This window comes from Nothoprocta perdicaria, unplaced genomic scaffold (assembly GCF_003342845.1).
Source record: "Nothoprocta perdicaria isolate Ctin4 unplaced genomic scaffold, notPer1 scaffold_76, whole genome shotgun sequence".
Lineage (NCBI taxonomy): Eukaryota > Metazoa > Chordata > Aves > Tinamiformes > Tinamidae > Nothoprocta > Nothoprocta perdicaria.
Genome location: NW_020456043.1, coordinates 1,652,863 through 1,674,579, shown reverse-complemented (window position 1 = coordinate 1,674,579; position 21,717 = coordinate 1,652,863). Strand labels below are relative to the sequence as shown.

General features: G+C 60.9%; 1 protein-coding gene across 1 annotated transcript; it reads left to right on the top strand.

The window, feature by feature from the left end:
- Positions 1–16,185: 16,185 nt before the first annotated feature.
- Positions 16,186–21,437, top strand: FRMD6 (FERM domain containing 6). Its single transcript, XM_026051528.1, has 13 exons — positions 16,186–16,284; positions 16,364–16,454; positions 16,999–17,078; positions 17,558–17,634; positions 17,760–17,946; positions 18,454–18,609; positions 19,150–19,215; positions 19,343–19,411; positions 19,520–19,694; positions 19,772–20,095; positions 20,276–20,407; positions 20,768–20,859; positions 21,124–21,437. Exons 1-13 carry the CDS (start codon positions 16,186–16,188, stop codon positions 21,406–21,408), a joined length of 1,833 nt encoding a protein of 610 aa, XP_025907313.1. The 3' UTR covers positions 21,409–21,437.
- The last annotated feature ends 280 nt before the right edge of the window (positions 21,438–21,717 follow it).

Sequence of the window (21,717 nt, the reverse complement as noted above, 5' to 3'; positions counted from 1 at the left end):
GCCCCAGTTTGTAGTTGTCCTCTGCTCTGGACCATTCCCCTTCAGCCCCTCTGTCCCCTGAGCTATGGACTCCAGCCTGGCCAGGGTGTATTAGCCTGGAAAGTTATACTGTCCTTACAGCTATAATGTCCCTCTCATCTCAATGTAGCTCATTATTCAAGTCAAAGCCTTCAATGACTTATAGGCCAGACTGGAGACAGAGTGAGTCATAAAAGTCATTTCACAGTGTCTTGGTTCATGCATATTCCTGCCTTAAATTCTTATTCAGCTTTAAATTCTTATTCACCTCTAACCAAGCTTGCCACACTTAAAGGGGGTGTTTTGCTCTTCCTATCGTCCCCTGCCCCTGGTTGGCTTCCCAGGTGAGAATTCCCCATCTCTCTCCTTTAGAAATAAAGGTTTCATGGAGCCGTGACTGAGCGCACATCCAATTTGTGTTTGCAGCAGACTTCGCCTTTAATAACTGAGAGAAAAATTAAAAAAAAAAGGTTCAACTGACTGCAAACTGTTTCTTTGTTATCTTGGGGGGGAAAAAAAACGGAAAGTGAGTTTCAAGGCAATTCACACTGGGAGTTTTGCATGGGAAGAGAAGGTGAATATAAAGCCATCAAGGCTGTAGCAGGACAGCTCCAATGTCCTGCTCCAAGTGCAAGGCTCCACCTGCATGGCTAAGTGTGTACGTGGTGAGGTTGCCCAGGGAGGGCCCGTCCACAGCAGGGTGCCCATTTCCCTTGCACGGGCATTAATTCCACCCCGCTCCCTCGGCCCGGTGTTCTGGAACTGGGCTCTTCTGGAAGGAGAGGTTTCCAGCTCGTCACCCCTTTGGACAAGGCAGCTGCACCAGCAGGAATGTAGTGATGTCCTGGTGTCCTTTATCCCCAGCTCCAGGGCTGTCTGGGCGGGATTTTGCATTTAGGAAGCCCTCCAAGCACTTTGCAATGGGATGGGATGGGATAGGATGSRATGGGATGGGATGGGATGGGATGGGATGGGATGGGATGGGATATTTTCCAGAGCACAGACGTGTGGACACGCAGGGGAGACTAACTAACCACCTGTGTGGCCTATACCTGTTTAATAAGAAGAACCCCTTTTTTATTTTTTATTTTTTTTGGAGAGGTTGAGATGGCTATAATTGATTTCTTTTATATTTTGTGCTATTGGTCAGGTCCCCAACAAAAAAAACCCTCAGATTTCCTCAGATGGGCTGTTTGGCACATGCTCAAGCACATGCACCGCGCGGGTGGGATGCTGCACAGCAGCGGTCACAGGGGTTTTACAGCCATACCCAGATACGGGGCGAAACCCCCAGCATCTGCCGTGGTTCCAGCTCCAGGAAGCACCACCAGGACACTCCGCTTCATGGAGGTTTCCCTGCAGAAGACTGATTTGGAGACCTCTTAGGCCATTTTTTACCCTTTAAGGATGGCTTTATCGCTCTGCCATAGAGTTTAGTTTTAAAGGAGGGTTGGGATATRTCCCTGCTTTTATCAAGGCTGTACGACCGTGACCCTGCTGGGGCCGGTGGATGAGGTTAATGGTTAACCCCTCTTTCCCTGCCCCAAAGGGCAATGTGCTTCTTGCTCACACTCGTTTTCTTTTCTGTGGTCACCTGTTGGTTCTCTGAGTTGATCCAGCTGTATAAAACCCTCCTAAAACCAAAATCATCCCATATCTACCACCTGCAAGGCTCCGGTTCCTGCCCCGCTGTTAGGTCCTTGGGGCTTGTTGCATGGTGAAAGGCAAGACTCAAATGTGCTGTAGAGCAAGGAGGGAGATGAAGCAGGTTCCTCCGGGTAATTAAATGCCTCTTTTCCTTTGCGCTCTTGAAAGCCCCACCTGGAAGCTGCTCCGTGGTGTTTGCAAGGGTTCCCAGGGCCGCAGCTCCCCTCTGCCCACCGGGAGAGCTCTTCCCGGCTGGCTGCAAGGTGGGATGTCATGGGACAAGCGATGCCTTCTGCTCGCTCCTGGCTTGCATAGGATGGGATGAGCAGGGAACGAGCAGCTGCAATTCCCACTGTGGAAAACCTGGTCCCAGGGAACCTCCTGCAGCAGGAGAGGGAAGCGGAGCGCTCCCTCACTTATCCCTACAGCTGAAGCGGAGCTGGTGGTCCATGTGTATGCAGAGATGAGAAGCTGCAGATGGAGCATCACTTCTGTGCAAAGGGCTGCCCGGCTTCTAGACCGGGCTCAGCACAAGGCTGGACTTGAGGATCTTAAAGGTCTTTTCCAACCCTATGGATTCTGTGATTCAACAAGGCAAGCGCCATCCCTGCAAACAGTGATGGAAACTCCCAGTACCTCCATGAAGGTGTCCCGGGGTGGACGGCAGCGTCCTGCTGCGTTGGCCACGACGGTGGCCACCACCCGGTGCCTGATCCATGGATGGAGCTCCGCAGCACGGAGCAGCTCCCTCCCTCCTRCCCCGAGGTGCCTTAATTACAGCCTCGGCGCAGCAGCTCTGGGGCCCTTTGATGTGGCGGGCGCCTCCGAGCCGGAGCGCCTATCTCCAGCGGAGGTGTCTCCAGCTCCGCCAGCCGTCTAGACTCCCTGCGCGGAGCGGGCCGGCGCGGACGGCCACATCCCACCCCGGGGGGCTCCAGCTAGAGCAAGTGGCAGAGGAATCGCAGCCCCAGACAAGGGCAGGGTTGCAAGAGGCACCGGGAACCCTCTCGGCACCGGTGGTGAAGCACAAGCCTTCCTATGGACACTGCTCAGGAAGAGGCTCCGAGACATCCTTCAGAGCCTCCCCACCTTCACTGCGTGGCTAAATCCCAAATTATGGCTTTGGTCCCTTGCGAGGAGCAGCATGCGACTCGCCCAGCGCCAGCTGAGCCCAGCCCTAATTGCACCAGCAACTCCAGCCCCGGGCTCTCCCAGCTCCATCTCCAATGCTCTGGCCAGGGACAAGCCAGGCCTGGCCTCCGCACAATTTGGCCTGAAACCAAGACTTAACTTAGGCGCAAGGGGCTCCCAAATAGCCTTTGGCAGGCGGTCTGGCTAATTAAAGCCCTTCTTGGGACCCGAGCTATACCAGCAAATGCAAAATAAAGAAGTAAACTTGGGACTGTCCAAGCTYCTGGTAAGACGCCTTTCCTCCCTTGCAAGGTCTCCTAGGACTACCAGCTGCCTCCTGCTTGGGAAGGTCTGCCCATGTCCTTGGATAGCTCCTTGTTGGCTTTTCCAGCTCCCAAAGCTCCTGGTTTGGACATCTCTGCAGGAGTGAGGTCGCCAGTATGTGCTCCTTGATGGCGATGTGCCCTGCCAACCCATTTGACGGGCACCACAAGACCCCCAYGGTGGCAATGCTGGGCTTGCAACCCGTGCAGCTGCAGACGTGGCCACCTGGGGCGACGATGGGCAAGGAAGAGGGTAGCCGGAGGTGGCCACCCAGGGTCTCCTTSGGCTTTGCCTCCAGATGGCCAGCACTGACTGGAGGGAACAGGCCAGCTCAAGGGACGTTGCTGCTGCCGCAGATCAAAGCCCCTCTCCAGTGGGTTTCTGGGCTCCAGGGCGGTTTTCCCACTTGTTTTGTCACTTCTCCCACTTTTGATCTTAAGAGCTGAATAAAAAAACAGACAATGGAATGTCACCTCTCCCTGCCAGCCCTCTCCTGCACACCACCCTGCTCCTTCAGCCCGCTGCACCCATCGCCTTCTGAAGTCTGCTGCAGCTTGAGGTGAAGATGAGGTTGCCCAGCAGCTTCTCCCACCACTTGTGGGGCTCCTTGGGTCTGGCTCCCTTGCTGTGTGTCCTCTGTGAGCCTACTAATGGAGAGGCCAACAGAGCCTGCTCTGGCCTTCCTCAGTCGCCAGATTTTCATGGGGAAAAGGCTCTTTTTGTCTGCCTTGATGGGCTGTTTCTACTGAGCTCCTGATTTCTGTCTCACGCCGCTCCCCCCATATGAAGCCACGTGAAGTTTATATCTCGCCATCTCTCATTAAGAGAAACCACTTGAGCAACGCTCAGGCATCCCCGATCCAGGCCAGCTTGGTCAGCCGGTGTATCCATGTTCCCAGAGCATCTTCTCAGCCTACCTGCCCCCACTTCAAAGCGCACCAGGAGCAGCCCCGTCTCCAGAGCAAAGCATGTCAGAAGACTCTCGAAGCAGGTTATTTAATGCCGAGGAAATTAGTAACCAAATGAGTTCTTAGCCAAACTGCTCCTCTTCTTGATCTTGGGAAAAGTAGTGTTTAAATTCCCTATCTCATGGTTTTAGACTCAGGAAATGTGATTGCACATCTGTCATTATTTTACTCTTCTGTGTTGATTGCTCATATTAAACAAACCACATTCCTTCATTGCTTAGTAATCTCTGCTGTTCCCTTTCCTCTGCAAGGAGACAAGCCCCAGCTTGACATCAATGTACCTGTTGATCACAGCATGCTATTAACCGCCCGGCAGAGCTCCCCAGACACTGGCTGCAGGCAGAGTTCCCGTCGCCTTCCTCTTTTTTCCCCACTTTGCTGCGACTTGGCCATCCCTCTTCTCCCCAGCCGTCCTTTGGGTTGAGGAGCGAGAGGAGCTGAGCGAGATCCAGCCCTCTTGGAAGCCCATGAGTTTCTCAGGAGAGCGTTGGAGCCTTCTGTGAGCCTCCACCGAGCAGGTAGGAACACGCGCTCCCACTTGGACCGCAGTCAAAAAAGGGTAGGTCCTTCGGAGCCGAGCGCGATTCCCAGGGAACGATCCCGCACCGGGGCTTTCACTAGTGTGAGGAGCACCTGGAGAGCCCGCTCTGCTCCCAGCACCCTGGGCTTCCACCTTGGCTCCGCGGGATGAGCTCCCACCACCGGAGTCAGAGCAGCGGGAGCRTTGGAGACGCTTAGGCTTTCTCTTGGGGAATTCTCTTCCAGTTGAGACAAGCCRGAGCCGGTCATGGGGCAGCTGAAGGAACCCGACTCATAGACGTCCCCAACACCAGGTAGGGTCATGGGGATGTGCTTGGAAGGGTGTTGGGCAGCRGGAGGGAAATGAGGGGTGATGTGGATTGTAACCCGGGAGGGTCTTAGCTGGCTCCTGTAGGTGGGACCGTGGTGGGAAGCACCTAGACACACTTTGCCAGTATGGAGTGTTGGGGACGTGGTGGCCAAGCCTTGGTGSTGCAGGAGGGCTTTGTGCCGTGCTCAGGGCTGCGTCGTCACGCCGGGGCTCGAGGGGGACAGCGCCACGTGCAGCAGACCCTGCACTTCCACGGCCACGTCGTTGGGCTGCAACTGGTTGGTTTTTGCTAGGCTTTGTCTACACTGAACCCAGCGAGGGCCTGCTGGTGTCCAAGGTCTACAAGGCGCCCAGCGGCGCCGACTATCTCGGGCTGCGCCGGACACCTGGGCCCCCTCCGGCAGCACGGGGGCTTCTCCAGGGGGTTCTGAGGAGCAAAGGGCACCCGGGGGTCTCTCTCCTGGGAGGATCCCAAGCAGTTGCTGGGCAGGAAGAGGCGCTTTGGCCTGTCTGGACACGGCACAGCGGTGCCGACGGCCTTATCCCTCCCTCTTTCATCAGAGGTTTCGCATACTTCTAATTTTTCTCCACTTCGTGCTAAATTCTGGATCATCCTGGTATCTTCTACAAGGCGTTTGCTCAAGGGATCCGGTTATGCGGGGATCTCTGCCGACCTCCCAGCCTGGCCCTCCGTCCCAGGGCGAATCGGCACCAAATCCTGGCCGTGTCCGACCGCTCTGCTCCCRGGATGAAGCAGTTTTCCAAGTGCTTCTCCAGCCCTTCTGCCCCCTAGATCCAACTGGCTGATCCCAGGGCTTCTCCTGGCCCTATATCAGGGACACACGGCTGGAAATCGGGCCAATCCCCCCACTTTTTGGGGCTCTCTGGCCATAAAAACCTTTAAAGAGCCTTAATTACCGCTGTGTTATGGAGGCGATGGGACCGGGAAGCGCGAGGCTCGTTAGAGCGAGGTTGTAATTGCGGCACCCCTCCCTCCCCATCCCATCCCACTTCCCCCTCTCCCTCCCTCCCGTTGGGAAGGACCGGCTCATCCAGTCGGGCGTCTCCATCCACYGCTYGCCCAGGAAGCCGCTGCCTGGGAAGGGATTTTCCAGCTGGAGTTACTGCTTGGAGCGGCGAGGAGGGAAACGCTCAGCACCAAACCCCCCAAATCCCCCCAAATACCATCCTTTCCATCCTTTCCATCCTTTCCATCTTTTCCATCCTTTCCATCTTTTCCATCTTTTCCATCTTTTTCCATAGCGTTGCTCATGGAGGGTTTCACCAGAAAGGTCTTTTTTTATATATTCTTTGCAGCTGACGCAACGTTCCCTCCGAGTGTTTTTCTTGGATGCCGCCGTTTTCGCGTCCTTCGGCTTCTTTTCTTTTTAATAATCTCTCTTATTTCACTTAATAATGAATGAGTTATCAAAATTGTGTGCTGGCAGGGAGCCTGGGTTTTGTCGGGAGGCAAGAGCCTTCACTAGCCTATTAGTCAAAAATATTAAAAACCAGAGACAGAGAGGAAAAAAAATAGAAAAAAAAAGAATAAAAGGAAAGTGTTTTTTTTGCCAAAGTCTCCAGGGAGGAAAAACAGCTCAATCCCACTTGCTTTTTTTCCCTTTTCCCCTCAAAATTGGCTTTTGCTGCTAGTTTTTGCTCCAGAGGGTATTTGGGAGGCTGCTCCTGGGTCATCGTTGGTGCAGCCCTGGGTGCTCCAGAGGCAGATGTGGATGGCTGGGCACATATGGCATCGGATACATAATTAATGTCCCCAAATAGGGTCTGAAATACAATCCGGCCCTGCAGAGAGGCCAGCGCGGGGTGCAAAGCGGCGCCGGAGCCGGCTCCGGTGCAAGGGGATTTGGGCCAGGAAGGAGGCCGGGCGTGCGGAGCGCGAGGCCCGGGCGTGCGGAGCGGCCGGCTCCAGGCTGGAGGCTCCCGGGTGGAGCCTTGGCGCCCAGTCATTGCCCAGGAACGAGGCGAGAGCCGGGGCGCGGGGACGGCGGCGCCTCCCCGGCCTGCGTGCAGCAACACGCCGCGCAGCGCGGGCGGCAGCGCGGGGCGGAGACAGCGCGCTGCATGCAGCGGTGCAGCGCGGCGCAGCGGTGCAGCACCTGGTGCAGTGCAGCATGCCAGTGTGGTGCAGTGGTGCAGCACCTGGTGCAGTGCAGCATGCCAGTGTGGTGCAGCTGTGCAGCACGGTGCAGCACCCCGGTGCAGTGCAGCATGCCAGTGTGGTGCAGTGGTGCAGCACCTGGTGCAGTGCAGCATGCCAGTGTGGTGCAGCCGTGCAGCACCTGGTGCAGTGCAGCATGCCAGTGTGATGCAGCTGTGCAGCACCTGGTGCAGTGCAGCATGCCAGTGTGATGCAGCTGTGCAGCGTGGTGCAGTGCAGCATGCCAGTGTGATGCAGCTGTGCAGCGTGGTGCAGCACCTGGTGCAGTGCAGCATGCCAGTGTGATGCAGCTGTGCAGCGTGGTGCAGCACCTGGTGCAGTGCAGCATGCCAGTCTGATGCAGCTGTGCAGCACCTGGTGCAGTGCAGCATGCCAGTGTGGTGCAGTTGTGCAGCACCCCAGTGCAGTGCAGCATGCCAGTGTGATGTAGCGGTGCAGCACCCGGTGCAGTGCAGCATGCCAGTGTGGTGCGGCTGTGCAGCGCGGTGCAGCACCCCGGTKCAGTGCAGCATGCCAGTGTGRTGCCATGGTGCAACATCCCAGCATGGTTCAGCATAGAATCCTAGAATCCTTAAGGACTGAAGGGAYCTTTGGAGATCATCCAGTCCAACCCCTGCACACGCAGGGTCACCCACAGCTCTTGGCACAGGCTGCATCCAGGTGGGTTTTTGAGATCTCCAGAGCAGGAGCCTCCACAGCCTCTCTGSGCAGCCTGGGCCAGGGCTCGGGCACCGTCCCTGTCAAGAAATTTTTCCTTAAGTTCCTGTGGAACTTTTGGTGCTTCAGTTTGTGGCCGYTTCCTCTAGTCCTGTCGCTGCCCACCGCTGCAGAGGCCKCCCCTTCCTCCTCACTGCCTCCCTTGAGGTATCTATAGACACTGCTCAGGTCCCCCCTCAGCCTCCTCTTCTCCAGGCTGAACAGRCCCAGCTCCCTCAGCCTTTGCTCACAGGGCAGATGTTCCAGGCCCCTGAGCATCCTGGCATGGTGCAGCATTCCAGTGAAGTGCAGCATTCCAGTGCAGTGCAGCATTCCAGTGCGGTGCAGCATCCCAGCATGGTGCAGCATCCTGGTGCAGAACAGCACTCAGGAGCAAGGCAGTGTCCCTGCACAGCAGTGTCCCACGCAGGGTCCTAGCACAGTGCGGCATCCTGACACGGTGCAGAGCTGCACGGTGCTGCAGCATCCCAGTGCAGTGCCGCATCCCGGCACGGTGCAGCATCCCGGCACAGCGCAGGGTCCCAGTGGCACTGCCCATGGCCAGRGCAGGGAACCAGCTGCCTTTCTCAGCCTATTCCACACTGTTTGGCCCAACAACACCCGGCCACCAGCTCTCCCCACACATCAGCTGTGCTCGGGGCCCTGCTCCCTGCCCTGCTGTGCCCTCTCCGCGCTCGGCTTTTGGGAGACCGCTCCACGCCGCCTTCCCGGAGGACCTTGGCTTCGCCGCCCACCGCCGTGGCTTTGGCTCGGCCCAGGGGGAATTTCCCGCTCTCCCTGCAATTAGCCAATTTGGAGGTGAAAATATGCGCTCGCCCCCTCGCCTGCTTTGAAGCGGCGGCTGCGGGCGGYGCACGAGCCGCTCTTGGACAGCGGCAGCTTTGGGGGTGCAAGATCTGCGACCCGAAAGCCCGGCCGGGAAGCTCCTCTTTGCTYGGCGCCCTCTTGTTCCCAAAGGGAATTCTCCCGGCGCGGGTTTGACCGTGGGCGTCTCGGTCCCGCGCAAGCTGCRGCGAGGAGCAAATATAGCTCGGCGCCGCTTCCCTCCTGGGATACATTGCGCTTGACAGGCAGGTACCCGGCGCCGTCCCCAGCTCCAGCTCAGTTCTGAGGGGGAAAAAAAGAACTCCATTTCTTTGCCTTTGTTGATTAAAGTTTAATTACCTCAAATGCAAACTATCTATCAAAGGAGCATGGGTTTTTTTTCTAAAGCATTCCTATATACCCTGGAAGGAGAAGTGTTTATGGACGCGCTCCTGTTAGCAGGGTCTGCTCAGTGTAAAGGGAAGCGGTTTGGGCAGGGGCCGGGGCACAGGGACCCGCGAAGGCGCCGGCGCCGCCGCGGGGAGCCCGATGCTGCTGCTGTGCTGAAGGCTGCCGCTCGGGATGCCGAGCGCGCAGGGTTGGGTTGCTGCTTTGCAAASGGGCCCGTGAGTCACTTCCCCTCCTCGAATCGCCCGTGACCTAAAAACAGCCCGAGCTGCCGCGTCCCCGGACCGGCTGGACCTGCTCATCCCTCCCCGCGGGACCCGGAGCAGGCGGCATCCCCAGGGCGGGCACCAACGTCCCCAATCCCGGGGCTTTTGCAGCCTTTCCATGCACGTTATCCCCATGGGCATCCTGCCCAGCAGCAGCCCCACTTTGGGCTGGTCTTGCCCCGGAGCGTCGCTGTCCTGGCGAGGGTGGCACTGCAGGCCYGGGGGCGAAGCTGGCTGCTGACTTCATGCCTATATGTGCATGCACACACGTATATTTCCGTAGATGTATATATATATATGCATGCACCAAGCGGGCGCCGACCTTGGCAGGGGCCTCTGGGGAGCCCGTCGGCGCAAATGCAATTAAGAGCAGTGGTAAATAATTGATAGGTCAGTGGCGGGGACGCTGTGTGGGGCCGCGGCCAGGGCCCGGGGTGCCACCGGCACCGGCTTTCCTGGCGGCTCCAGCGCCGCGTGTTTGCAAAGCGCCGGGGCAGAGTCCGCRTCCCACACGGATCCAGCAAGTGGATTCCCTGATGTCTCGTATGAGGGGGCTGCCGATTGTGGCTGTAGGTCCGGGGGGGCCCACCCCAGCATTGGGTTTGATCGGAGCTGCCGAGCGGCTCCGGAGCACTCGGAAGCGAGCGGAGGAGCAGGCGAGCGGAGAGGCTAAAAATATCCCCCGTCCCCATGCTCCGTCCTGCCGGCTCCTGGGAAGGCTCAGCCTGGGGATTCGGCTCTTCCAGCRCATTTCTAATGTTCCTGGGGTTATCCAGAGGGGATTTTCTCTCCTTCCGGCCCTTCCCCATTAGATCCCACAAAGTCACTCCTCACTCCTCCTCGCCAAGCCRCAGCAAGGGGAGGCGCGTGGGGCGAAGTACGAGGGGGAACGTGGGGCTCAGCCCCCCGGGAGCCCCAGCCCCACGGCGCGGCCGCCTCCGCGCTGCACCCGCTCCAACGGCGCCTCCGCGCAGCGCCCGGGCCCGCCGGCGGCTCCGCATTTCTGGCATTCCTGCCGCTGGCCGCGCGCCACCGGAGCCCGCGGTCCCGCGCGACACACGGACCCTGTGGGGCCGACCCTCCGCGGCCCCCCCTGCCAACARCCCCCCGGCAGGGAACGCGCTCAACCCTTAGTAGCCACCCGAGAATCCCCGGGGCGAGGGGGCTCGCGGGGCGGCTCGGGAGGCGCTGCCGGAGAGGAGCCGCGGCGGAGGATGGCGCAGGAACAGCTGCTGTTTCCTCCCCGCTCAATATAAATATATCCCGGGTGAAGAAGCTCTGGGTGTTTTACGTGAGTGGTATTTTCAGCCATAACCGCAGCTCCTTTCCCTTCGCTTTCCCTGAGCTCTGCCTCGCAGGGCAATTAGCTCYGTTAAACCTCGTCCAAAAAAGAAAAGAGTCCGATTTATGACATTTTCCATCTGCACTTCCGCTTCTCCAAGGGGTGTTTTTTTTTTTTTTTTCCTTTCTCTCTTTTTGCTGTTTTCTTTCTTAGCAATCCGAGTTGCGGAATTGCCAAAGAGAAACGCCCCGGGGAGCGGAGCGGCCGGGCTGGGCTCCCCCTTTCCGGACGGGCTTCCCGTGGGGGTCCCGCTGCCGGCACCGCGGGGCCGGGAGCAGCTTTGGGGATGAGCATCGGGCGCTGTTGTGTCCGGGAAGCGGCGGAGGCCGCGCCGGCCTCGCCGCACGGCCCCCGAAGCGCCTGGGGAGGCTGGAACGCGAGGAATAAATAAGCGCTCCCCGCACGGCCTCGCCATATGGCGCTGCCGAGGAAGGAGCCGCCGAGGTGCCGCGCTGCTAATTTATGGGGCCCGAACGGGAACAGGGCCCGACCTGGAGCCTCCGCTCGCCTCCCCCGCGCTGCCTCCCGTCCCGCAGGGAGGATGCTCAGGGCCTGGCCGGGGGTGCTCGGGTCCCCCCCGTGAGGATGCTCGGATCCCGCCCTGGGGGAGAYGCTCGGGTCTCCTCCCAGGGGACACTGGATGCTCCATGCTCCATAGGGGWGCTGGTCCCTCCTGGGGAGGGTGCTCTGGTCCCCAAGGAGGAGGCTGAGGTCCCTCCTGGGGGCAACGCTCAGGTGCCCCCATAAGGACTCTGAGCTTTCCCTGTTAGGATGTTTGGCTCCCTTGGGAGGGCACCGAGATCCATAAGGACTCCGGGAGGATTCTCGGCTCTCCCGAAAGGGTGCTGAGGTCCACAGAGACATCAGGGGGGCCCGGGAGGACACTCTGCTCCCCAGAGGATGCTCCAGCCCCCCAGAGGATGCTCAGATGCCTCTGGGGGGGGGGGGGTGAAACTCAACTCCCCCCCCAGGACGCTGCTCCCCTCCCCAAAAGTCCCTTGGGGTCCAAGTTGCGGCGGCTCCAACCGGGGATGCTGGGGAGGCCGTCGGGGGACACGGGGACAGGGGGGTCGAATTTTCCCCCTTTTCCCCCCGCCCCAAACAGGGCCGGGCGGGGCGGCAGCAGCCGGGGCTCCCCCCGGGGGCCGCGCCGAGGCGGGAGGCGGCGCCGGTCGGGAAGGGGCGGGAAGCGGCGGGCAGGGCCGGGCTCGGTTCGGCTCGGCTCGGCTCGCTTCGCTTCAGCTCGGCTCGCTTCGGGTCCCGGAGCCGCAGGTAGGTGCGCGCTCCGCGTGCCGGTCCCGAGCCTGCTCCGCTGCCGCCGCCGGGCCCGGCGGCACCGGCACCGGGAGCGGCGGATGCCGCTCCCGGTGCCGGTGCCGCCGGGCCCGGCGGCGGCAGCGGAGCAGCCGGGGCCGGCGGCGCCGGCTGCTTGTTGCACTTGGGGGATTAGTTGGTGGTGTTGGAAAACTGCGCGCGGCTTCATTTTCCAGGAATGCGAGTCATTTCCTCCGGCCGGGCGCAGCGCGGTTGAAATTTAACAGCATCGGGGCCGCCGCGTCCCGCTGTCCCACTGCCCCACATCCCGCTGCCCCACATCCCGCTGCCCCACGTCCCGCTCCATCCCGTATCCCTGGGGCCCTTCGTTCTCTTCTCCATCCTCTCGTCCCCGGATTCTCGCACCCGTGGGATCCCGTCGCCCGCGGGTCCCTCTTGCTCCGGGGATGTGCCCCGTGCCGGGTCGATGCCGGTGGGTCCATCCCGGAGGAGGCCAAGCCGGATCCGGCTGCTCCTTTCCGACTGGTCCCTTCTGGGGTTCCAAGGGCGACGGAGGCCCCGGATCGGAGGCTGTCGTGGCTTGGAGCAGCATTTCCCGGGATGCTCACCCCACATTGGAAGCAGCGCCAGCCAATGCTCCCTCCCGGGTACATGGATCCCAGCTGGATTATGGATCTCGTGGGGATAAACACTGGGAAAACAGGACTGTAAAACCCCCATCCCGGTGGCTCGATGATTTTCCAGCCTCGCCGCCCTCTGCAGCTCCTGCCCCATGCTGTTCCTCATCCCAAGGATATGTTTTTTGCCCCAAATCCAACTCTTCTTCTCCAGAACCACCGCAGCCGGTCGAGCGGCCGCTCTCCCCGCGCTGGCTCCTTTATTTTCCTCCTTCATGGTGTTTACTTGCGCTCGCTGCTCCATGGCATGGATTTATTGGCTCTTTTTCCGTGGATCAAACGCTCGAAAACGGTGCCGTTGCATTTGCAACRCCCCATCCAACACCAGGGCTCCGTTCTAGGAGCTGGGATTTCGGCATCGCTTGCAAAGAAGCCCTTTTCCTACCCTCGAATCACTCGAACGCTTTACAGCCCGAGTCTGCAAGCAATTATTCCATTACATGAAAGTCAGGACGCTGGAAAAGATTAATTCAGACCAGATGTAAAAATAAATGCGAATTTCAAATTAAGATGATGTCAGCTCCCTCCTGCTTTTTTTTTTTTTTTTTTTTAAAAAAAAGCAGTGCTTTGGACTCCAGATGGAGTACACAAACTGTGGTTAAAATATCTGCCTGCTTGCTAATTTAGTTTGATGTCTCCCGTTTTTCGCCGGCAAGGCGGGTTTAGAGGATTTTTTCGAGCGAAGCCGCGAGAAAAGCCCGTTTTGCGGCCGCCGCTCGGGAAGGGCAGCGCAGCGGGGCCCGTTTGGCCATGCCGGAGGCCGCTCCCAGCCGAAATCCCTGGGATTTGCCGCTGAGCCGAGCGCCGGAGAGAAGCCGCCGGGGAGCCGAGCTGGGGAGTCGCTGCAATCTGCAAAGTGGGAATAGCTGCTGTTTGGATCCCCTTTGGAGCGATGCCGACGGGGGGTGATCCCCAGCCAGAGCCTCGGGCTGTGCCCCTCACCGTGCCGGCTCCGCTCCCGCTTTCCTGAGGCCTGGAGGTGCTGGTGGCCCTGGATGCAGGGTGAGCGGCCGGAGCAGATCCCGCCAGGGCCTGGGAATGGCCCTTCCGACCCGCTGCAACTGGAAGTTCTTAGCGGAGAGTAGTCAAATGCCCAAGGCTGGCGGAGAAGGAGACAAAATGGATGGGATGGGTGAAACAACATGGAAGGAAAAGGAGGAAAACAAGAGAAAACAGCAGGAAAAGCAGACCAGGGCAGCCGCGCATCCTCCCAGCACCCGGGCACTGAGGCTTATCGCTTTTAGCAACGAAGGAATCATGGACCACGGGAATCACAGAGCCCCATTGGGTCATTCCTGCCCGGGGCTTAGTTGGGTGGAAAATACGCAGTTTTGGGGCCAGCCTCCACTGTGTGCGGTGCCAAAGCAGCCGCTGGGCACGGAATAGTGACGGATCCATGCAAGGCTCCGCCACAGAGCATCCCGGCCGGTGAAGCAATGCAGTATTTATAACCGAGGCCTTTTTTTTTCCCAGTGAAGGGCCCTTTCATCCGCCTCGGGCCGCCGGGAGGGAGCTGTCGCGCTCGGGAAGAGCTGGAGCCGCTTTTAATGCCGGGGCGACCGCGAGCAGGAGCTAATGGGCCCGCGGGGCCGGGGCGCCGCGCGAGCCGCTCCTGGTGCCCCGCGCGCTCTGATGTGGCCTGGGAGCGCTCGGAGCGGCTGCCAAGGAGAAATTCCCGCCCCGGGAAGCCGCGTCCCGTCTGGCGCTTGCCCTGTAGCCCCCCGGGTTGCAGGTCGCGGCAGCCTCGTGCCTGCAAGGGATGCGCCGAGGTTCTCCACGCGCCGCCCTGCAACTCGCTGCATCCCACCGGGAAGGCGCTCGCGCCCGGAGCGAGCGCCTTTCCTCGTGGAAACGCGTGGCGCCGTGCGCGGGGTGGAGTTTCCCGCTTGGGATCGGCCGGCAGCTGAGAGGGGAAGAGCGGCTCCTTCCCCGCCAGGCCTTCCAGCCTGTGCCGAGCGGCATTCCCGCTCCGGAAAGGGCCCGGCGCAGCTGCGAGGGCCGCCGAGGCCTCTTTCCTTAACCCTTTCCTGGTAGAGCAAAGGCTTTGCGAGCAGGAGCCTTCATCCCACGGGTGACGCAGGGAGCACATGCCCGGATAAGGGGGCCTGGGAGCAGCAGCTTTCCCGGGAGCAGCAGTTTTCCCGGGAGCTGTGCCCCAATAGCGGGTGCTTGGATGGGCCGGTGACACGGAGCAGGAACAATATCAGGGTTTCAGCGTGGCAATGCCGTTAGATATAAAAATGCGTGGTTTGATTCCTCCCAACGGCCGATTTTCCCCATGGAATCAGGGCAGGTTCCGGCTGYGGTGGCAGCCGAGGAGCTGGGGCCGCTGTGCGGCCGGAATTGCCCTGCCAAGGCCGGAGCTGCCGGGGCCTCCTCGCAGCTGGAGCGACGCTTTGTGCTCCGCGCTGTCCTGCCCTGCGCGGCACGAGGGGAATGTGGCCGAGGGGAAATGCAGCCAAGGGAAAATGCAGCAGGGCAACACGGCCTGGGGTAACATGGCCTGGGGTAAATGCAACTTGGGGTAAATGCAACCTGGAGTAACACAACCTGGAGTAAATGCAACTTGGGGTAAATGCAACTTGGAGTAAATGCAACTTGGGGTAAATGCAACTTGGAATAACACAGCCTGGGGTAAATGCAACTTAGAGTAAATGCAACTTGGAGTAAATGCAACTTGGGGTAACACAGCCTGGAGCAAATGCAACTTGGGGTAAATGCAACTTGGAGTAAATGCAAGTTGGAGTAACACAGTCTGGGGTAAATGCAACTTGGGATAAATGCAACTCAGAGTAAATGCAACCTAGCGTGCAGTTACCTGGGGTAAATGCACCCAGGGTGAATATGACCAAGGGTTAAGGCAACCAATTAACATTGCCCGGTAAAAGCAACCTGGTTAATGCAGCTTAGGGTAAATCTACCTGGTAAATGCAACCCAGGGTAAAGGCACGCAGGTAATGCAGCCTGGTAAGCGCGGCTCAGGCTAAATGCATCCAGGTAGTTCAAGCCAGGGTAAATGCACCTGCGTAATGCAATCTGGTAAATGCAGCACGGAGTACACGCACAAAGTTAATGCAGCCCAGGGTAAAGGCACCCAGGGAATGCAGCCCGGAGTAAATGCACCCAATAATTCAACCCAGGGTCAGCTCACCTGGGTAGTTTAACCCAGGTAAATGCACCCAGATAATGCACCCAGCGTCAATGCAGCTGGATARTTCAACCCAGGGTGAATGCACCTGGATACTGCAGCCCAGGGTAAATGCACTGGGCAATGCAACCTGGTRAACACAGCCCAGGGTAAATGCACCCAGCTCATGCAACCAGGGAAAACGCACACAGATAATTCAACGCGGGGCGATTGCAATGGGTAATGCAGCCGGGTGAAGGCAGCCCGGGGTGCACGCACCCGGTGGGCGCTGCCGGGCCGGGGTGGGCGGCGAGGGGGCTGCATGCGCGGGGTGGCCGGCGCCGCGCTGACGCCGCTGTCCCGCAGGAATGGAGCTCCCCGCGCGGCCCGCGGCCCGGCTCTGAGGCGCCCGCGCCGGCGCGCCGCCCGCCCCGCGCACCGCCCGGCCCACCATGAACAAACTGCCCTTCCACAACAACAGAGTCATGCAGGACCGCCGCAGCGTGTGCATCTTCCTCCCCAACGACGACTCCCTCAGCATCATCATCAACGTGAGTGGGGCGGCCGGGGCRGGCGCTGGGGCGGCCCCGCGCGCCGGCCGCCCGCCCAGCTGCCCCCCGCTCCCGGCAGGTGAAGATCCTGTGTCACGAGCTCCTGGTGCAGGTGTGCGACCTCCTCAGGCTCAGGGACTGCCACCTCTTCGGCCTCAGCGTCATCCAGAGTAAGTGGCTTCCCACCCTGCGAGCAGGCACCTCAGAGCATCTCAGCCTCTGGCCTCAGTGGTGGCTTCCAACAAGGTCACCTCTACTTTTGCCCCTTGAGCCGGTCCCGTCTCCCATGGGTGCAGGAGAGTTTTCCCTGGGCCCTGGCCCTTCCAACTGCTGGTTCCTGAGCAGAGGACCTTGTGCTGCCTCCCTTTGGTGGCTTCTCCGAGTCCTAATGTGGATGGAGGAGCCCTGAGCAGCCTTTGGTGCATTAGCATCAGTAGGTGCTCACCAGGAGGCTTTGGAGATGCTCCATGACCGCTGGGTCCTCCTGCCTGGCTGGCAAGTGCTGTGACGGGATGAGACCTGGTCCCACTTCTGCATGGGGTGCCGGGAATAGTCAAGGTGCCTGGGAGAGTCTCCACCACCACGTTGTATTGGAGCTCGCCGTGCTCCATGGTGAAGCCACCTGCATCCTGGTGGCCCTGGGCATGGGGTCGGGATTGGCCTCTCTGAGAAGGGAGAAGGTGACCCGCTCGGTGACAGGGCTCTCTCGCGCAGACAATGAGCACGTGTACATGGACCTGTCCCAGAAGCTCTACAAGTACTGCCCCAAGGAGTGGAAGAAGGAGGCCAGCAAGGTGAGCGCTGCCCGGTGCGACACAGATGACACCCCAAGGCCGGCTCTGTCCCTGCCACAGGTCACTTCCCAGGCCGGGAAGTGCAGGGGGCGGCTGCTGGCAGCGGTTCCGGACTTGGGGACTTGGCTTTGGGCTTGGCAGGCACCAGGGTGGGAGACGTCAGCGCACGCAAAAGCCATGCGGGCAAACGCTGTGACAGCAGGGTGGCATGGGTGGCTTGTTGGCGATTTCTCTCCATCCTTTCCATCTCTTATCCACTTTATTGCATAAATTATGGTGGGATTTCTTAACACGAGCTTTCCTTCTACTTCTTAAACTCAAAAAATTTGCTCAAAAGGGGAATGCAATGATGAAAAACTCCAAAACACGGCGTCGCCGTTGGCACGCGAGCTCRGTTTCCCGCAGCCTCACCCGCCGGGCGCTGGGCCGGGCTTAGCGGCGGGTGCGCGCGGGCGCCCTGACCCTCTCCCYGCTCGCAGGGCATCGACCAGTTCGGGCCGCCGATGATCATCCACTTCCGYGTGCAGTACTACGTGGAGAACGGGCGGCTCATCAGGTGCGGAGCCGGTGGGAGCCGGCGGGACCCGGCGCGCGGTGCCCAACACCGGGGTGCAGCCAGGGGCTGTGGTTTCTGCACCCACGAGCGKGCCGGGGTCCCTGACGGCGCCGTCCCCCTTGCAGCGACCGCACGGCGCGGTACTACTACTACTGGCACCTGCGCAAGCAGGTGCTGCACTCGCAGTGCGTGCTGCGCGAGGAGGCTTACTTCCTCCTCACCGCCTTCGCCCTGCAAGCCGACCTGGGCGACTTCAAGCGCAGCAAGCACTACGGCAAGTACTTCGAGCCCGAAGCCTACTTCCCGGCCTGGGTAAGGGCGCCCGCGGGGCCGGCGGGACGGGGTCTCCAGCTCCTGTCCGGGGTCTGGTGCCGTTGAGGGGAGCGGGGATGTGGGTGGAATAGTGTCCCGGGTGGAATAGCGCCCCGACAGCAACGTGAGGCACTCGGGTTGGTGTGGGTGAATAAAGCTCCAATAAATGTTAGTGTTAGGGCAGGGTCCATGGCAGTGTGCAGCGCAGCCGGACACCCCGCGGCATTCCCGTGATTCTTCCGCGGGGCAGCCGGAGGCAGAGGGGAGAATGAGGATGGGGGCTTTGCCACCTATGCGCTATGGGCTCTCCTGCTTATTCAAGGAGACCCCAAAATCCGATGCCCTGGTTGGAAACCCCCCTGGGGAAGCAGCACCCGGGGGTGGGAGCTGCCRGAGCGATGCTCTCGGTGGCGCAGGAGGGCTGCGCTCCTGCAAGCGCCGATGCTTTCGGGGAGCCCGCGCGGCAGCGGCGCGCTGCCCTCTCCTCCTCCCGTCGCTGCCCCACAGGTGGTGGCCAAGCGGGGCAGGGAGTACATCCTGAAGCACGTGCCCACCATGCACAAGGACCAGTTTGCGCTGACGGCCTCCGAGGCGCACCTCAAGTACATCAAGGAGGCCGTGCGGCTGGACGACGTCGCCGTGCACTACTACCGGCTCTACAAGGCGAGGGGTCGCTGCCGAGGCGCCGGGAAGGCTCCCGGGCTTCGCAATCTTGTCCATTCTTTTTTTGTTTCTTTTTTTTTCRTGTTTTCTCTCTGACAAACGTGTTTTGGGAGGGAGGAGAGGGGTGTTAAAGAGAAGGGTTTAGCCCTGCTTTTGGTGGCATCCTCCATGCTCTCCAGCTTGGAATTGCACATGCGAGGCTGCACCGTGTGGGAGGGTCCAGTGATCCTGGGGCTGGGGAAGCAGATTCACAGAATCCCAGAATGGCTGAGGTTGGAAGGGACCCCTTCCAACCTATCCCCTATGGATCCCGCAGGGCAGCCCCTGCTCCAGCAGGGACACCCAGAGCACGGGGCACCCGGGCGCATCCCGGCGCCTTGGGAAGATCTGCAGAGCAGGAGCCTCCGCAGCCTCCCTGGGCAGCCTGGGCCAGGGCTCGGGCACCCTCACAGTAAATTGATGGATCCAACTTATGGTGCCCGTTGTGCCTTGAAAGTGTCGGGCTGTGTTGTATTTACTTGTTTTCCTTGCCTCCCTTAGGACAAAAGGGAAGTGGAAGCCTCCCTGACGCTGGGGCTCACGACACGGGGCATCCAGATCTTCCAGGTTGGGGCTCCGGGTGCTGCGGGAGGCAGTGGAGGTGCCCGGGCCAAAAAGTACCCGGGCCTCCAAACCGGCCGGGCCTCCGGAGCGCCTGGGCCTCCTAAGCGCGGGCGCTTTCGCTCTCCCGCAGAACCTGGACGAGGAAAAGCAGCTGCTCTACGACTTCCCCTGGACCAACGTGGGCAAGCTGGTGTTTGTGGTGAGTAGCGCGGGGGCCGCGGGGGCTGCCGCCCGTGCCGAGCAGGCTCCTGCTCCGGCGCCTCCCCGAGCCCTCCGGCGCCACGGGCGGCTCCAACCTCCTCGGCAGGGCAAGAAGTTCGAGATCCTGCCCGACGGGCTGCCCTCGGCCCGCAAGCTCATCTACTACACGGGCTGCCCGCTGCGCTCGCGCCACCTCCTGCAGCTGCTCAGCAGCAGCCACCGGCTCTACATGAACCTGCAGCCCGTCCTGCGCCAGGTCCGGCGCCTCGAGGAGAACGAGGGTAGGCGGCCGGGGACGCGGCGCGCGCCGGGACGCGGCGCCGGCACCGCGGGGCTCACGGCGCCGCGTCCCCCGCAGAGAAGAAGCAGTACCGCGAGTCGTACATCAGCGACACGCTGGAGCTGGACATGGAGCAGCTGGAGCAGCGCTCGAGGGCCAGCGGCAGCAGCGCGGGCAGCGCGCGCCACCAGCGCCTCTCGCGCCGCTCCAGCGCCAGCCGCGGCAGCTCGCGCACGTCCGGCGTGGACACGGAGCCCCGCGCGCGCGACGCGCCGCCCGACGACGCCGGCGCCCACAGGAAGCTCCAGACGTGCAGCTCCATGACGAGCCACGGCAGCTCGCACACGTCCGGCGTGGAGAGCGGCGGCAAGGACCGCCTGGACGAGGACTCGCAGGACGACGGTAGGGCCGGCGCGCGGCTGCCTCCTCCTCCTGGCCTCCCGCACGCCGCAGCCGTGCGCTCGCGTGCTGGCAATTCACRGGGGGATTGGGGTTGGGGGCAACGTCGGAGGGGCCTGTGCTCCCCCTCGGCTCCGTATCCGCAAGGTGTTTTTCTCCTCTCTCCTCGTCCCGCATCTGCAGAAATCGAGATGCTGGTGGACGACCCGCGCGAGCTGGAGCAGGCGGGCGAGCTGGCGCTGGAGGTCAGCCCCGACATGTGCGTGTACATCACCGAGGACATGCTGCTGTCGCGGCAGCTCAACGGGCACGCAGGTGAGGTGGCACCGCGGCGCCCGCTGCCGCCTCGGCTCCCCCCGCGCAGCTCGCACCCCTGCACAAATCCCCACGGGGTGGATTTGGGACACCGGGAAAAGCAGTTTGCGCAAAGGAAAGATGGAGTAAAACTTGCTGGTGGAAAGACAGAGGCAAGGGTTTTCCCGGGAAAAGGAGCACACTTGGAGCACGGTGAACCCAAGGGCACTAGCACACAGGTGATGAAGCACCAGCGGCCCGGAGCGCTTTACAAGCTCATGTGGGCTGTGATCAATGCTCCGAGAATGAGCCTTCCTCTGGCACGGGGCGGGTGCTCTGTGGCAGCCTTCACGCCATCCTCTTCCTCTGTGCTGCGCCTAGGGCTCATCGTCAAGGAGATCAGCTCCTCCACCTCCAGCTCCTCCGAGACGGTGGTGAAGCTGCGCGGGCAGAGCACGGACTCGCTGCCCCAGGTGAGTCCCACACGCCTGTGCCCAAGGCGGGTCCCTGGGCAATTTGGGAAGGGGTCATCCTGGATTATCCCATGCCTGGATAATCCTGCCCCCAACCTGCCCCCAACCCGTTGCACTTGGCGATTGCACCCCAAGCGCTGCTGGAGCTCTTGGTGGACCTCCATCCTTGGTGGCCACCAGGTGGGCATTGGGCTTCTGCTGGTGGGGCTGCCCTGAGCTTCTTCCAGCCCATCCCACCCCACCATGACCTTGCGCTTTGCCCAGACCGGCAGCCGAAAGCCCAAGACGTCCACGGACCGGCACAGCCTGAGCCTGGACGACATCCGGCTCTACCAGAAGGACTTCTTGCAGCTCGCCGACCTGTGCCAGGACACGGCGCAGAGCTACACGTTCGGCTGCGGCCACGGGCTGCCCGAGGAGACCCTCTACTGCCACGGCTGCCTGGCGCGCCAGTGCATCGCCATGCAGGAGGGCTTCCCCGCCAAGCGCRCCAGCAAGTACTTCTCGCTGGATCTCGCCCACGACGAGGTCCCCGAGTTCGTGGTGTGAGCYGCGGCCGGGCCGCCTGCCTTGGGAGAGCGCCCGGGGCTCCGTGGATGGATTCGGGGCTGCGCCGCGGCGCTTTCCCATGGGATTTGCGCCCTCCGGCGCACGGAGGGCCGCGGGGAGGGCGCCCGGCTCGCTGCGCCCATGCGCTTGGTGCCAAATGCTCCCGTTTCCACCCGGAGAAATGCAGCGTCTTCAGGCTCATGGAGGACAACCCGAATCTCCTGCTTCCTGCCTCGAGAAGGTTTTTTTGACGTTTTCCCCCTTTTTTTCCCTGTTATCCYGTCACGGCTCCCGCTGGCTCTGGTGCGG